We start from the raw sequence: 14,830 nt of genomic DNA on the forward strand, positions 1-14,830 counted from the left end.
TTATCTTGCCTGGTGGGGATGATGAGAGTTGCAGACCAGGTGCCACGCTGGGGTAGTCTAGTCATACTCACTGGGTGGCTGTCAGTTCAGGCCATGTGACCAATCTTGTCCTGAATATGCTCAGACTTCCCTTGGTATATTGCTTGAAAGCCTAACTCCCTGCATTCAGAAAATCTGTCAGGCCTTTTCATCTCACTCCCTTCCCACTCCCCTTGGGTGGACTAAAAAACAACACAGTAATTGTATTCAATAGGAAATAGCAGCTGACTAGGCAATTAGTTCCCTATGCTAATTTCTCCAGCTGCCAGGTCAGGGTGCCTCTGTAGAAATCATCTCCATCCATTGATGCATTGCTAAGGGGGACGAGGGAATCAGGCAGATCTCACAGAGTAGGTGTGACAATGGAGAGATGCATGCTGCAAGGAAGGGCCCAGGGCCACATGTGCGTCTCTTTATTTCGAGGCAACCTCCCAGATGGTGGTACACAGCATATCTGATGGGAAGGCCCAGGAATCTCTGGATTCCTTACTTCTAAGGAGGTCTGTGCTTGAAAACAGTGAAAGGCAACTCCGGTGGGTAAAGATGCTCAGGAGGAACCCCCCTTTGGGTGTGAAATTACTGACATGAAGAAGTTAGCAAGGTAATATTGCTGGCATAAAGGATCTGGGCCACAATTCTATATCACCATCTATATTGTTAAACTTTACACATACTTAGCTACATAGCAGAGGCCCTACATAACACTCCTATTGAACTGTGAAGAGGTATACCAGGGTATGTGCAAGTGCATCGGCACTCCCTAGCCAGTGTCCACAGAGGCACTGGGAGTGCCCAGTTTGCATTGGCACCTATTGCAAGTTGATCACTTAGGCGCGTTACAGACTGCCCAAAACAGGCAGTCTCGTGCTGGTTGCTCCGCGAGGGAGCCACAGCAGCCAAACCGTGCGGCTCCCTTGCAGAGCAAAAAGAAGCCCCAAAATGGCGCTTCTTTCCGCGGCACGGACATGACGCTGTGAGGCGTCAATGATGCACTTTCAGCATCATATGCGCTGTGAAACATGTGGGCGCAGCATGTCCGCTACGTAAAGATGGCGGCCCCCGTGTGGAACGGGCGCCGCCATTTTGTACAGACTCGGTCCATATTAGGGTTAGGGGCGTCCGGAAGGGACGCCCCTTTCTAACCCTAATATGGACCCAGTCCATAGTATTATGCCCGTTTGTAATGGGCCTTAGATCAACTTGCACCACCTGCACTTCCCCTCCCCACTTTTTAAAGAAAGGTGGATCACAAGTTGCACCCTACTTAGTAAATGTCATAGAATCATAGAGTTGGAAGAAACCACAAGGGCCATCCAGTCCAACCCCTTGCCATGCAGGAAATCTAAACCAAAGCATCCCCGACAGATGGCCATCCAGGGTCTGTTTAAAGACCTCTAAGGAAGGAGACTCCACTACACTCCGAGGGAGTTTGTTCCACTGTCGAACAGCCCTTGTCACAGCAGCCCTTTGAGGAATATGAATGTCACAAAACTGCTCAGTTCTATTTCCTGCGGACAAAAGTCCACTTTTCTAGACACATCCTATCCTGAATTGCAGCGCTCTGTATTGTTTAAAACTAACTTTTCTGACAAGCTTCTCATTCCTGAGGATTTCCTTTGAACAGTTTGAATCCACTGTTTTACCTTGTGGGAGTGTTTGTATCCAACTTGCAGCCAAGGAAAAATGCAACCTCCCCTCTCCACTTTTTAACTAAAGGTTTCAGATCTCTGCACACTTTCCTAGGTGTGTTCCTAGGCAAGCCCCTTGGAAGACTGTGAGATGTACTTTCGACCAAACGTGTTTAGGATTATGCTGTTAGTGAGCACAATTGGTGCATAATGGGTTAGATGTGGTCTCTTTACAGTCATGAAGTTTTCTGGGTTTTCTTAGGCTGGTTACCATCTCACAGCCTAACCTACCTCATAAGGTTGTTGTGAGGTTAAAGGGCAAGGGGAGAGAAAACTGTAAATTTCTTTGAATATTTTGGCCTTAAGTTGCAATAGTTACATATGACTGAACTCAAACCAGGGCCTGACCATGGCCACGCTATTGGGGGGATTCTAGGAAACATAGTCCAAAAATTAACATTTTTGGTTTGATGTTGTGCTTAAATGAAATTCTTGAATAAGCACTTTTGAATATACATCATGAAAAGTATGTTTCTTTCACTGAAGTATTTTCATTTCATTTCAGCCACCTGCTAGAATCAGGGTCTTAACACATATACAGGTGTGATTCCAGATGTTTTCCACTGAAGGTCGCAGTGCTAGCTGTGGCCTCTTTCCTTTACTATGTTTCTGTCAAGGAATAATGATAGCCATCACTCCAAAATTAAGGCTGTTTTATACAATACAATGGAATAGGCCAATCTGCTATCATGTATACCTCAGAGAGGAAACTAGGTGTCTTCTCATATTGGGAGATTGGTGGGATACAAAACAAGCAAGCAAGCAAAGTAACTAACTAACTGGAGCAAAACCAGAAGGATCACAGTTATATTTGTTTAAAGTGTTTCTAGGCTGCTTCTCTCAAAGTCATGCTCTCCTGAAGCAGAATGTTGTTGCTGCTTCTGTGTGCCTTCAAGTTGTTTCTGACTTATGGCAACCCTATCATGGGTTTCCTGATTCTGATAGTGTGTGACTCACCCAAGGCGTAGTGGGTTTCCATGCCCACGCTGGGAATCAAACCCTGATCTCCAGGGTCATAGTCTAGTACTCAAACCACTACACCATGTTGGGTCTCTAAGAAGTATTTGTTGTTGTGTGTCTTCGAGATATTTCCAACTTATGGTGACCCTAAGGTGACCCCATCATAGTGTTTTCTTGGCAAGTTTCTTCAGAGGCTGTTTGCCATTGCCATCCTCTGAGGCTAAGGAGTTTATCACACGAAGGAGATTGGGAGTTTATCCCATGAACATCCTGGAAAAATCACGTAATTATGTGAAATGATTTCACATGATGTTGCACAAAACCCACAATTAAAGTAGTCACAAAGAAGTATTAACACACATCTTTTTACTTTTGGGATTTCAGCAACAATGCATTTCTGATATAACTTTATTTGTCCAATTGCGTGTGATAATCATTCGCGCTATTACTCGCCATTTTTGCTTTATTTGTGGAATGCTTTAAATGTGCTTTAATGCTGAAATTAGCTCCAGTGTGATTACCTCCTAAAGAGTGTGTAACTTGCTTAAGGTCATCCAATGGGTTTACGTGGCTGAGCAGGGATTTGAACCCTGTTCACCAGATCCATAGTCCAATGCTCAAATCACTACAGCAAGCAGAGAAGAGTAAAATTAGAGCACAATTTGGTTGAACCAAACACACACACACTTAAGCAGTTGAAATGTGTTATCATCATTAAAAATCAGTTACATCCCTAGGAGGAGGCAACATAGAAAGCTTGGCTGAAAGCCTGAACTGAAAAGGCCAAGCTGAATTCATGCAGAAGCTACTTTTAGAGATAAGGAGCCCTCACTAGGGAGGCCTTGTCTCTTGTATTCACCAACTCAATCACTCTTACTGGTGGGTGTGAACATGGCCTCCAAACTGGACCTTAAAATACAGTGGGCCCTTAGTATCCACTGGGGTTTGGTTCCAGGATTCTCTGTGGATAGCAAAATCCATGGATGCTGAAGTCCCATTAAATACAGTGGCACAGGAAAATGGTGCCCCTTATATAAAATGGCAAAATCAAGATTTGGTTTTTGGCATTTATATCTTTTTAAATGTTTTCAAGCCGTGGATGCTTGAATCCATGGATAAGAAAATCCCTGGATATGGAGGGATGGCTTTACAAGTGTAGGATTTTAATGGCGAGGGTGGCCCTTTGGATGAAAGAACTTGAGTGGAAACTAATGATACAATTTGGGTGATTTGCAGTAGATCAGCAAGAATTCACTATTTCCTCTTGTTCATCAATAGCAAGCAACCAAAGGAGTACAGTGTGAAACAAGGTAAAAACAACCCGAGGCTGAGGGCATGTCACTTGTCCAAGGTAACCTACTCTGATTCAAACCCTGCTCTCCAGAGTCACAGCCCAATGCTCAGGCCACTACACCACACTACTTACTCCCAAATAAATCTGAAGGGTTGGGAAAGGGAAAGGCGGAAAAGGTGGCTCCTTAGGTAGAGGATGGGAGAAGCGATGTTAATCCTCCTTGTGGTTGGCAAGAGGGAAGCCTGCAGCGCCATTGCTTGGAATGTCTGCTTTTCAGCTCCTGACTGCGATGTCTTGGGTTCAAGTCCCTGGTGCAAGCAAAGAGTCTGTAGGTCCAAAACACACTGCAGAGATAATCCAGTTTGAGACCGCTTTAACTGCCCTGGCTCAATGCTGGGCAATTCTGGGAACTGTAGTTTTGTGAGACATTTGAGCCTTCTCTGTCAGAGAACTTTGGTGCCAAAATAAACTACAGTCCCTCGCGCTGAGCCAGGGCAGTTAAAGCGGTCTGAACCCGGATCACTTCTCCAGTGCGGATGCAGCCCCAGTCCGTCCCCTTTCTCCTCCCCTCTCTTCCCCATCTCCTCCCCTTTTGCTCAGCCAAGGACTTTTGATTCCTCCCCCTTTTAAAACTCTCCGACCCACAACTTTCTTAGCCTCCTTCTTTTTTGCCAGGATGGGAGGCAGCATCACCTAGGAGCCTCGGGCCCTGGCCTTCCTCCTTTGTTTTAAGGAGGATCCTTTGGCAGCCTTCTTGCGAGCCAGCCTCCTCCTCTGCCATGGCCAGCGGCCAGCAAGCGGGATCGAGGCGCCCCGTCTGCACAGCCGAGGAGGGCTCCTTCTCCTCTCTTGGCTGCCTCTTCTTCTAAGCTCACTTTGGCTTGGCTTGGCTTTTTTTTGGGGGGGGGGGGGGGAGGAGAAGAGAAAGTTGCCCCTGTTCGAGGCTGGGTGCTGCTGACATGCCACCGGGGGTAAGTCTGGGCTTTGGTTTATCTTCATAATAATAATAATAATAATAATAATAATAATAATAATAATAATAATAATAATAATAATAATAATAATAATAATAATGGGGGAGTTGAGGCTTTCAAATCGGGGCTCACTCCCTATTTGCAAAAAGGGGGGAATCCAGTAGTGGTTACTCCTTGTCCTATTTTGGAGTTAGGTACCTACCTACCTACTTCATTGTTTGAACCATTGTTTAATATTGAATTGCATTTTACTGTGGGTGGGTTGGTTTGGGAGGGTTGGGATATAAGGAGGATGACTGTTTTGTTGTGTCTTCAGGGCGTTTTATTCTTGTTGGCCGCCTTGATCTGCTTGAAGAGGCGGGAGGCAAATATTTATTATTATTATTATTATTATTATTATTATTATTATTATTATTAATGTCCCTCCTCTTCCTCCTCCTGCTGGAAAGACCTCTTACTCCTTGATTCCTTACTCCTTCCTCCCCTGTTGATTTGCAAGCCTGGGGTGTATGTGTGTGTGTATGTATATAATATATATATGGGTCTCTGGTCCAGAGCACACTGCAGGAATAATCCAGTTCGAGACCTCTTCAACTGCCCTGGCTCAGTGCTAGGGAATCCTGGGAATTGTAGTTTCTTGTGGCCCCAGGGCTCCGGCTCGAGGTCTCACAAAACCAAATGCATCTGAGGAAGTAGACTGAAGTCTAGGAAAGCTCCTGCTGCCAACTTCTTTCTTTCAGTCAGTTTCAAAGGGGCTGCAAGAACTCTCCACCTACTCACAAAACTGTACTCACAAAACTACAGTTCCCAGGGCTGCATCCACACTGGAGAAATAACCCCCTTCCCCCCCCCCCCCCCCCCCTTTGACTCTTTTTCTGGCTCAAGGCTATAGAATTCTGGGAGTTGGAATTTCTTATGGGCCGAGAGCATTTGCAAAGTGGGTTTGCCCCAGCCGGGATCCCCTTTGCAGAAGCCGGAGAGTGTGCTTGCACCAGGGGCTGCCCTTCCCCTCCAAGGAGGAGCAGGCTCTGCAAAATGTAGCACCTGGGAGGAAAACTCCAAAACCCTCTTTATCAATGTCAGTGCCTGCTTTCAATCAATATTTAAAGCATGCTTCTTAGTCCTGCTCCTCAGCATGGAGGACACTTTGGGGTTCCTCTTGGGGGAGACGGTGGGGAATGGAGGACAGGTCCTGGGTAAAGGAGGACGTCCAGTCACCCCTGGCCCCAGATCGCGCTTGCAGGAGAAGTGATCCGCTAAGATATGCACAGATGTAGGGTGGGGGACACCTGGCTGAAGGAGACTACATGTGAAAGGGATCTAGGAGTCCAAGTAGACCACAAGTTGAACAGGAGCCAACAATATGATGCGGCAGCTAACAAGGCCAATGTGATTTTAGGCTGCATCAATAGAAGTATAGTGTCTTGATCAAGGGAAGTAATAGTTCCATTCTATTCTGCTCTGGTCAGGCCCCACCTGGAATATTGTGTTCAGTTCTGGGCACTACAATTCAAAAAGGATGTTGAGAAACTGGAGTATGTCCAAAGGAGGGCAACCAAAATGGTGAAAGGTCTGGAAACCATGCCCTATGAGGAACGACTTAAGGAGCTGGGGATGTTTAGCCTGGAGAAGAGAAGGTTGATAGGTGATATGATAGCCATGTTTAAATATTTGGAGGGATGTCACATTGAGGAGGGAGCAAGCTTGTTTTCAGCTGCTCCAGAGACTAGAACACAGAACAATGGGTGCAAGCTACTTAAAAAGAGATTCCACTTAAGATTTAGGAAGAACTTGCTGACAGTAAGAGCTGTTGACACTAGAAGACAATCCCTCAATGAGTGGTGGAGTCTCCTTCTTTGGAGATCTTTAAAGAGAGGCTGGATGGCCATCTGTGCTTTGTTTGTGATTTCCTGCATGGCAGGGGGTTGGACTGGATGATCCTTGGGGGTCTCTTCCAACTCTATGATTCTATGATTCTAATTGCCAACTCCTGCCTGACCCTCTCTTCTTTCTCTTTCTCTCCTTGGCAGGTAGCAGAAGGGAGGCACTCTCCTCCAGCCCTGGAGCTCCCAGCGAGAAAAAGGCTCCTCCAGCCGTCCCCAGCGTTGCTGCCACCTGAGGACCGCTGCTCCAGCCGACCCACCCCAGAAGGTGCCGGTGCCTCCTCCTGCTCCTCCTTGGGACTGGAGCGGACTGGCCAAGGAGGCTGGTGCCAGAGCTGCCAAGCCAAGGTGGTTGAGCTCCAGAGGCAAGCCCTCCAACTGGCCACTGCCAATGCCGCCCTCGTCCCATCGGTAGGTCTGCCCTTGCAATGCCCAGCATCCCCAGCCTGCACAGTGCTTGGCCAAGGTTGAAGGACAGCCACCAGAATCCCCTTCTCTGGTCCCAGTCTAGAAAAGGAACACACTCTCCCTCTTTATCACACTAGGACTGATTTCAACATTAAAGAGAGATTAAAACCTATTTAAAGCATCCCGCAAATAAAGCATAAATGGCGAGAAATTGCATGAATGATGATCACATCCAATTGCACAAATAAAGCGATACCAGAAAGGCATTGTCACTGAAATCCCAAAAGCAAAAGGATGCACATCAACGGAGTTTATCATACAGAGATGGAGAGTTTATTGCATGAATATCCTGAGAAAATTGTGTAATTATGTGAAATGATTTCACACGACGTCACACAAAACTTGCCATTAAAGTGGTCACAAAGAAGCATTAAGACGCATCTTTTTACTTTCCACATTTCAGTGACAATGCCTTTCCGATATCACTTATTTGCGCAATTACATGTCATCATTTGCACAATTACTTGCCATTTACGCTTTATTTGTGGGATGCCATAAATGTGCTTCAATCTCCCTTTAATGCCAAAATTAGCCCCAGTGTGATAAACTCCCATGCTTCTTTTTGTGACTACTTTGATGGAGGGTTTTGTGCATAATTACGTGTGTTTTGCCCAGGATTTTTTCAGGATAAACTCCCCAGTCTCCTTTGTGTGATAAACTCTGCACACAGGGAATTTGGGACTTGCCACCCCCAAAGGAAGCATCACCAGTTCTGTTGTTGGGATTGTGGGAGGTAAAGTCTAAAAAAGTGGCTTCTCCAGTTTGGAGTTTGGATTATGGGAGGTGTAGTTCAAAAAGGGGGCTTCCCCAGGTCTGCAGTTGGGAGTACAGGAGATGTGGTCCAAAAAGTGGTCTTCCCCAGTTTGTAGTGAGGATTATGGGAGATGTAGTCAAAAAAAGGGATTTCCCCAGATCCATAGTTGGGATTCTGGCAGTTGTAGTGTAAATAAGGAACCTTCCCAGCATTGCAGTCAGTGTTATGGGGGTTGCAGTCCAACAAAAAGGACTTCCCCAACTCTGCTGTCAGGATTCTGCCAGATAAGGAACCTCTCTACCTCTGCAGCCAGGATCCTGGAGTTGTCATCCAAAAGGACCTTCCTTCCCTCTTATTCAGGATGATGGGAGTTGTACTCTGACCTGAAGGAACTTCCCACAAGGATGTAGTCTGCCTGCCAAATTGTCAGATGAAGTTTATATTTCTTTGAATCTTGAAGCATGTTGAAACCTTCCCCGAATGTTCAAAAGTAACACAGAATAATAGAATCATAGAATCGTAGGGTTGGAAGAGATTGCAAGGGCCATCCAGTCCAACCCCCCGCCATGCAGGAAATCTAAATCAAAGCATCCCCGACAGATGGCCATCCAGCCTCTGCTTAAAGACCTCCAAAGAAGGAGACTCCACTACACTCTGAGGGAGTTTGTTCCATTGTCGAACAGCCCTTACTGTCAGGAAGTTCCTCCTAATGTTGAGGTGGAATCTCCTTTCCTGCAGTTTGCATCCATTGTTCCGGGTCCTGTTCTCTGGAGCAGCAGAAAACAAGCTTGCTCCCTCCTCAATATGACATCCCTTCAAATATTTAAACAGGGCTATCATATCACCTCTTAACCTTCTCTTCTCCAGGCTAAACATCCCCAGCTCCCTAAGGCATTCCTCATAGGGCATGGTTTCTAGACTCTTCACCATTTTAGTTGGCTTCCTTTGGACATGCTCCAGTTTCTCCACATCCTTTTTGAATTGTGATGCCCAAAACTGGACACAAAATTCCAGGTGAGGTCTGACCAAAGCAGAATAGAGTGGCACAATACTTTTTATTTAAAAAGTAACTTTTTAGCTTATAAGTTACATTTTATGGTTTTAAAATTGACTGTTTGAATCGAGATGTGGTTGTGTGGGATGGGACCTGCACAGCACAGGGAATGCCTTGTTACTTTGAGACTTCGATGGTTGCCTTTAAGATCTAGATGTTTACTCCTTGGCAAAAATGCCTTCTTTATAGCCCAGTTCTTGGCATTGGTAGAAAAAACACACCTTCCTCCGTTGTGATTTAGGTCTTGCCATACTTTGTGTACTATACATTTCCTTGCTATTAGTGTAAAGCTTTCTCTGCTCAGGATGCACTTTAAAGTTCACTGCCTTGTGTTGCAAAGGATGTATATCCCAGAACAATGTTCAGGCTGCCTTTTCCCTTTGGAAATGTTGCTTTCTGTAGCCTTGGGGGTAATTCTGTTGCCGCATACATTCCTGCACACAAGATGGTTTCTTTCCATATTGCATTTATTATTGGGCAGAATGTGTCAGCTAATCAGATGCATGTGTGTGTGTGTTATGTGCATTCAAGTTGTTTCTGACTTATGGTGGCCCTATCCTGGGTTTTCTTGGCAAGTTTCTGCAGAGAAGGTTTGCCATTGCATTCCCCTGAGGCTGAGAGTGTGACTTGCCCAAGGTCACCAGTGGGTTCATGGATGAGCAGGGAATGAAATCCTGGGCTCCAGAGTCAGAGTCCAGTGCTCAAACCACTACTTCTTGTCACCTGCACACTATATTGTGGAGCCAAGCTCATAGAAATACACTCTTATCAACACTGTTATCTTTTGCCAGCTTGGAAAAATAACAACTCAGCTCATATTTGGAAAAACCTGTTGTTCCTTGTGTAGTTTGGTACCTTGCCACCATATGCCTCTGTGAATATTGCACTGTCTCTCTGTTGCTTCTCTTTGATCTCTACTGTATGTTTATCTGTGCACAGTGCATTTTCTATACCCCCTGCCAGTCAGTAGCCACCTGTATTGCTAGGAATGGCTTGATAATCTGTGCATTGTACAGTGTCTCCCTTATCCGAAATGCTTGGGACCAGAAGTGCTTTGGATTTTGATTTCCCCCCCTGGATTTTGGAACATTTGCGTATACATAAACTGTGATTATTTAATTTTAGTTTTAGCATTGGGAAGGGGGGTTGGGAAGCGATTAATTTTGAATTTTATTGTAATTCAATGTATTTTTTATTGTTGTAACCTGCCTGGATTCCTTGTGATTGGGCGGACTATAAATAAATAATTTATGATGATGATGATGATGATGATGATGATGATATATTTTGGAGATGGGATGCCAAGTCTAAACACGAAATTCATTTATGTTTTGTATACATCTTATATACATTTGATGTTGTTGTGTACCTTGAAGTCATTCCTAATGATGATCCTAACGTGATCCTATCATGGGAGTTTCTTGGAAGGTTTCTTCAGGGGTATTTGCCATTGTCTTCATCTGAGGATAAGAGAGTGTGACTTGCCTAAGGTAACCCAGTGAGTTTATATGGTCAAGCTTGAACCCTGGTCTCCATAGTAATACAGTGTAATACAGTGTGCTCTTGGTATCTCCTGGAGTTTGGTTCCAGGACCCCTTGTGGATACTAAAATCCTTGGATGCTCAAGTCCCATTGAATACAGTGGCATAGCAAAATAATATAATGACCAAATCAAGGTTTTCCTTTTGGAATTTATATATAAATAAAAATATATAAATATTTTAAAAACTGTGGTTAGTTGAATCTGTGGATAAAACACCCATGGATATGGAGGGCTGATTGTAGTACAACAATTAGCCACTATACCACACAGGCTTATACACATAGTCGGAAGGTAATTTTATACATAATATTTTTAATAATTTTGTACATGAAACAAAGTTTGTGTACACTGAAACATCAGAAAACAAAGTGCTCACTATCTCAGCACCCATGCGGACAATTTTGGAGTATTTCAGACTTCAGAATTCTGGATATGGGATGCTCAACCTGTACTCTGCTGTTGTCCATTGCAGTGGTGCACTCACCAAGTTTACTGGTCTTTGGAGAGTCGTACACTCCACAAGATCAGTGGTAAGGAAAAATGGGAGTTGTAGTCCAAGGCTAGATGTATACACCCCTGGAAACTGTTTAGTTATATCAGCACATTAAGATGTGCGGAGGTGCCTCTGAGTCACCAGCTGACTTACGACAACCCTATTTATTTCATAAGGTTTTCTTTGGCAAGGTGGTTTTGCTAGTTCCTTCCTGTATTGTTGATATATTGGGCAAGTCACACTTTCTCAGCCTCAGGGAAAGGCAATGGCAAACCTCTGAAAAATCTTGCCAAGAGAACTCCATAATAGGTTCTTCTTGGGATAGTACCATACTTCTTTTTTTTATTTTCCTGGTGCAACAGGGGATCTGCTGCACATTACTTACTGATTTGCTTGATTGCAGGAGCATGGTATAAATAGCCAAATGTATCTGTGGTTATTGCTGTGCTGCTTTGGTTAGAGAGCTGGGATGGAGCTCAGAAGATATGGGTTCTAGTCCCCACTGGACCATAAACTCTCCCTTGGCACCAGTCTCTTTCTCTCTCAGCCTCACCTACCTCACAGGGTTGTGGTGAGAAGAAACTTGAAGAGGAGGAGAGCCCTTTTTGAGTTTAGTGGAGGGAAGGCGGGATATAGCTATAACTCATTGATCAATAAAGAATAGCTGCACACTGCAGAGAATCTCTGTGGAACCCTGAATAAGTGGCAAGTTGTTTCCTGTGCCGAAAAAGGGTCTGCATGCAAATCTATGACTGTCATTTTTCTGTACAGTAGTGCTTGGTGTGTGTTTCTCCATGGTCTGAATATTATCTCTTATGTGGGGAAATTGATTTTAAGTTGGAGAATGCCCATCACTGTGATGGGTATGTTGAGGAATGGCCTGTGATTCCAGTATAGGGAAGCATGGTGACCCCCCATTGTTAGAGTTGTTGGATAGGTTTTGTTCCTCCCCTATAATCTAGTCCTTTCATTTGCTACTAGGGATTAATATTAGCTGTTCATTTATATTAAATCAACAAAAAGTGGTGAGTCTTTGGAAGGAGGTGGACATGGATTAAACCATTATCCATGCTATCTGTAGGATTATGGCAGTTGTAGTTTTAAAAAAAATGTTCCCAAGCTGTGATATTGGGGATGGTGGCAAGTGTTCAGGGAAAGATACAATATTTATAAACAAACAAACACACAAGCTTCATTTATATACCACTTCATACTGCCTAAGCAGTGTCTAAGTGGTTTACAACTGTAAGCTAATTTGCCCCCAACAATCTGGGTACTCATTTTAGCCACCTCGGAAGGATGCAAGCCTGAGTCAAGCTTGAGCTCCTTTGCTGGTCTTGAACTCACAACCTTGTGGTTTTGAGTGAGTGGCTGCAGCACAGGCATTTAACCACTGTGCCACCAGGATTCCCAAACTGTGCCCTTAATTCTGCCCTTAATTCTGCCCCCAGAATTTTCAGCCATGCTGGCCAATAGTTTTGGATTCTGAGAGCTGAAGTCCAAAATCCCTTAAAGAGCACAGTTTGGGGACCACTGATCTCTAGAATAAAAACTAAATTATCCAATGATACATCAAAACAACCTAGTTCTGCTTGTATTGCTGAAAATGACACCAAGAGTTATACAATTTATATCAACCCATTGTTCCATTGCTACAAAGTTGTGCAACTGTGGGTGTCATTTTCAGTAATATAACAATTAAGTTGTAACATTAATGCTGTTTGGTGTATCTATGAAGTATATTGGGTAATTAGTTGGTTTTTTCAAACTATAGATACTCTATCTTTCCCTGGGCTTTATGTAACATAGTGCATTTAGAGTATTACTTGGAGTATTGCTTTCCAAGGTTTTCTTTGCTGATCAAGGCAAGTGGGCATGATATATGTATCCTTATAGTGAGATGACTGTCTGTAGGAAGGGAGTTCCTTGTTCAGCGGCCTCTACCACAAACATGCCATGCTTCTCATGGAGACCAATATGGTATCCACATCAGTTGGTCTCTCAATTTCATACAAGCGTTTGTGGCATTTAGAGCGCCTGTAGTTGAGCAGGACACACATTTCATGCTCTTGAATCTCATAAGTGGTGTGTGCTAATGACCGTTGAGCAAATTAAAAATTCTCACTTTGTTCAAGTAGCCACTTGGTAAGTCAGATGTCCTATTCACATGTTACTCAAGTGTAGGATAGTCGTGCAAAGAAGCTGGCATGGCTATGTGTGCCTCTTTTGTCACACCTTCTGTCTTTTGATGTATGTGTCTTTACTTTGAGATCAGTATTTCTACAGACGTGTTCTTATGTGTGAGTAGCTCCTGTCTAGGTTATTTGAAGGACCTTAATTCTCCTATATGAAGCTGTCCATGTTTGGAAAAATGTCTGCCTCGCCACCCTCACAGGTATACAGTATTTGGTGGGAACATGGAACAGCTGCTTTTCAGGGGCTGCCCCCATGCTCTGGAACTCTATTCAGAGAAGTTAGATTTGCCTCATTGGTTATTATCTTTCAACAAGCAAGTGAAAACTTTTTTGTTCTAGCAGGCATTTGAAGACTGATATCTTGAGGGGAACAGGCCTTGTATAACGTGTTTAATTTTTATATAGTTTAATTACTTTTTGAAAAACTTTATATGCTGTGAATATTTAAAGTATGCTTGTTTTAAATGCTTATTTATTTAATTTCTATCCCATGTTTCTCCCATCATGGAATTCAAGCTGGCATACAGCATTTAAAAAAAAATGAGCACAGGTATATATAAAGTAAAGTAACACAACAGGTCAAATAGGATTCCAGCCAATGTGTTTTGGACTTTGACTTTGAATGCTCATCCAAGATGTCTAGTGACCATGCTGGCTAGGAGTGCTGTAGTCCAGAAAAAGAATTTTTCCAAGGGCTGTAGTTAACCTTACAAATAATCAGGAGAAAATTTTTAGCACTCACTGGTTTCCTAAGAGTTTTGTTGTCATGTTGTAGTGGTTAAAATTCTCTTCCAGCACTTGTCAGGTGTCTATCCTCTGATAAGATCAGCTGTAGCAAAGGTATATTGTTTTAGCTGTTTGCTGTCAGAGATTAGCTGATGAGCCCAGGACATGATCTGAAAGCTCACAATACACCAGCCTTGTGGATGTTGAACAGATCTTGAGCTTTGCCCATCCCAAGGTGAGTGGCAGGTACAGCTCAAGATATTTTGCAGCCTGAGGCAGAGCAGTAGGATGATATCAGTGTCAAGTGTTGGCTTCCAGTCAGTGGGAGACAGTGCATATGCCCTGGATTTTAGTCCAAACAATATCCAAAATGATTAATTCAGCAACTTGGATTCTATGTTTGGACTGAATCTGGGACTGAGAGTCCAGCATAGTATAGTGGTTTTGAGCATGAAACTATGACTCTGGAGCTCAGGGTTCAATTCTCAACTCAGCCCTGGAAACCCACTAGGTGACCTTGGGTGAGTCACACATTTTTAGCCACAGAAAGGTTAGCCTTAGGGTCACCATAAATTGGGAATAACTTGGAGGCACACAACAATAATAAACATCTTGGAGCAGATTCACAGCCCCTTCAACAAGGGAGCCACAACCCACCATTGGCTGGTGCCTCTCTCCCATCCAGAGCAAGATGCACAGCACTTATTGCTCCCTTAGTTATTTGGTTAATTTGCTGTCCTTTTATGACACCTCAAAACT

The 14,830-nt window shown here is 43.9% G+C and overlaps 1 protein-coding gene across 1 annotated transcript in view; it reads left to right on the top strand.

Moving 5' to 3' along the window:
• Positions 1 to 4,890: 4,890 nt before the first annotated feature.
• Positions 4,891 to 14,830, top strand: part of KIF26A (kinesin family member 26A) — a 214,458-nt gene continuing 204,518 nt past the window's right edge. The window contains exons 1-2 of the mRNA XM_042444932.1: positions 4,891 to 4,952; positions 6,986 to 7,249. Of these exons, the coding sequence (XP_042300866.1) occupies positions 4,941 to 4,952; positions 6,986 to 7,249 (276 nt within the window). The 5' untranslated portion in view covers positions 4,891 to 4,940. The remainder of the gene's footprint in view (positions 4,953 to 6,985; positions 7,250 to 14,830) is intronic.

The sequence above is a fragment of the Sceloporus undulatus genome, chromosome 1 (genome assembly GCF_019175285.1).
Source record: "Sceloporus undulatus isolate JIND9_A2432 ecotype Alabama chromosome 1, SceUnd_v1.1, whole genome shotgun sequence".
Taxonomy (NCBI): domain Eukaryota; kingdom Metazoa; phylum Chordata; class Lepidosauria; order Squamata; family Phrynosomatidae; genus Sceloporus; species Sceloporus undulatus.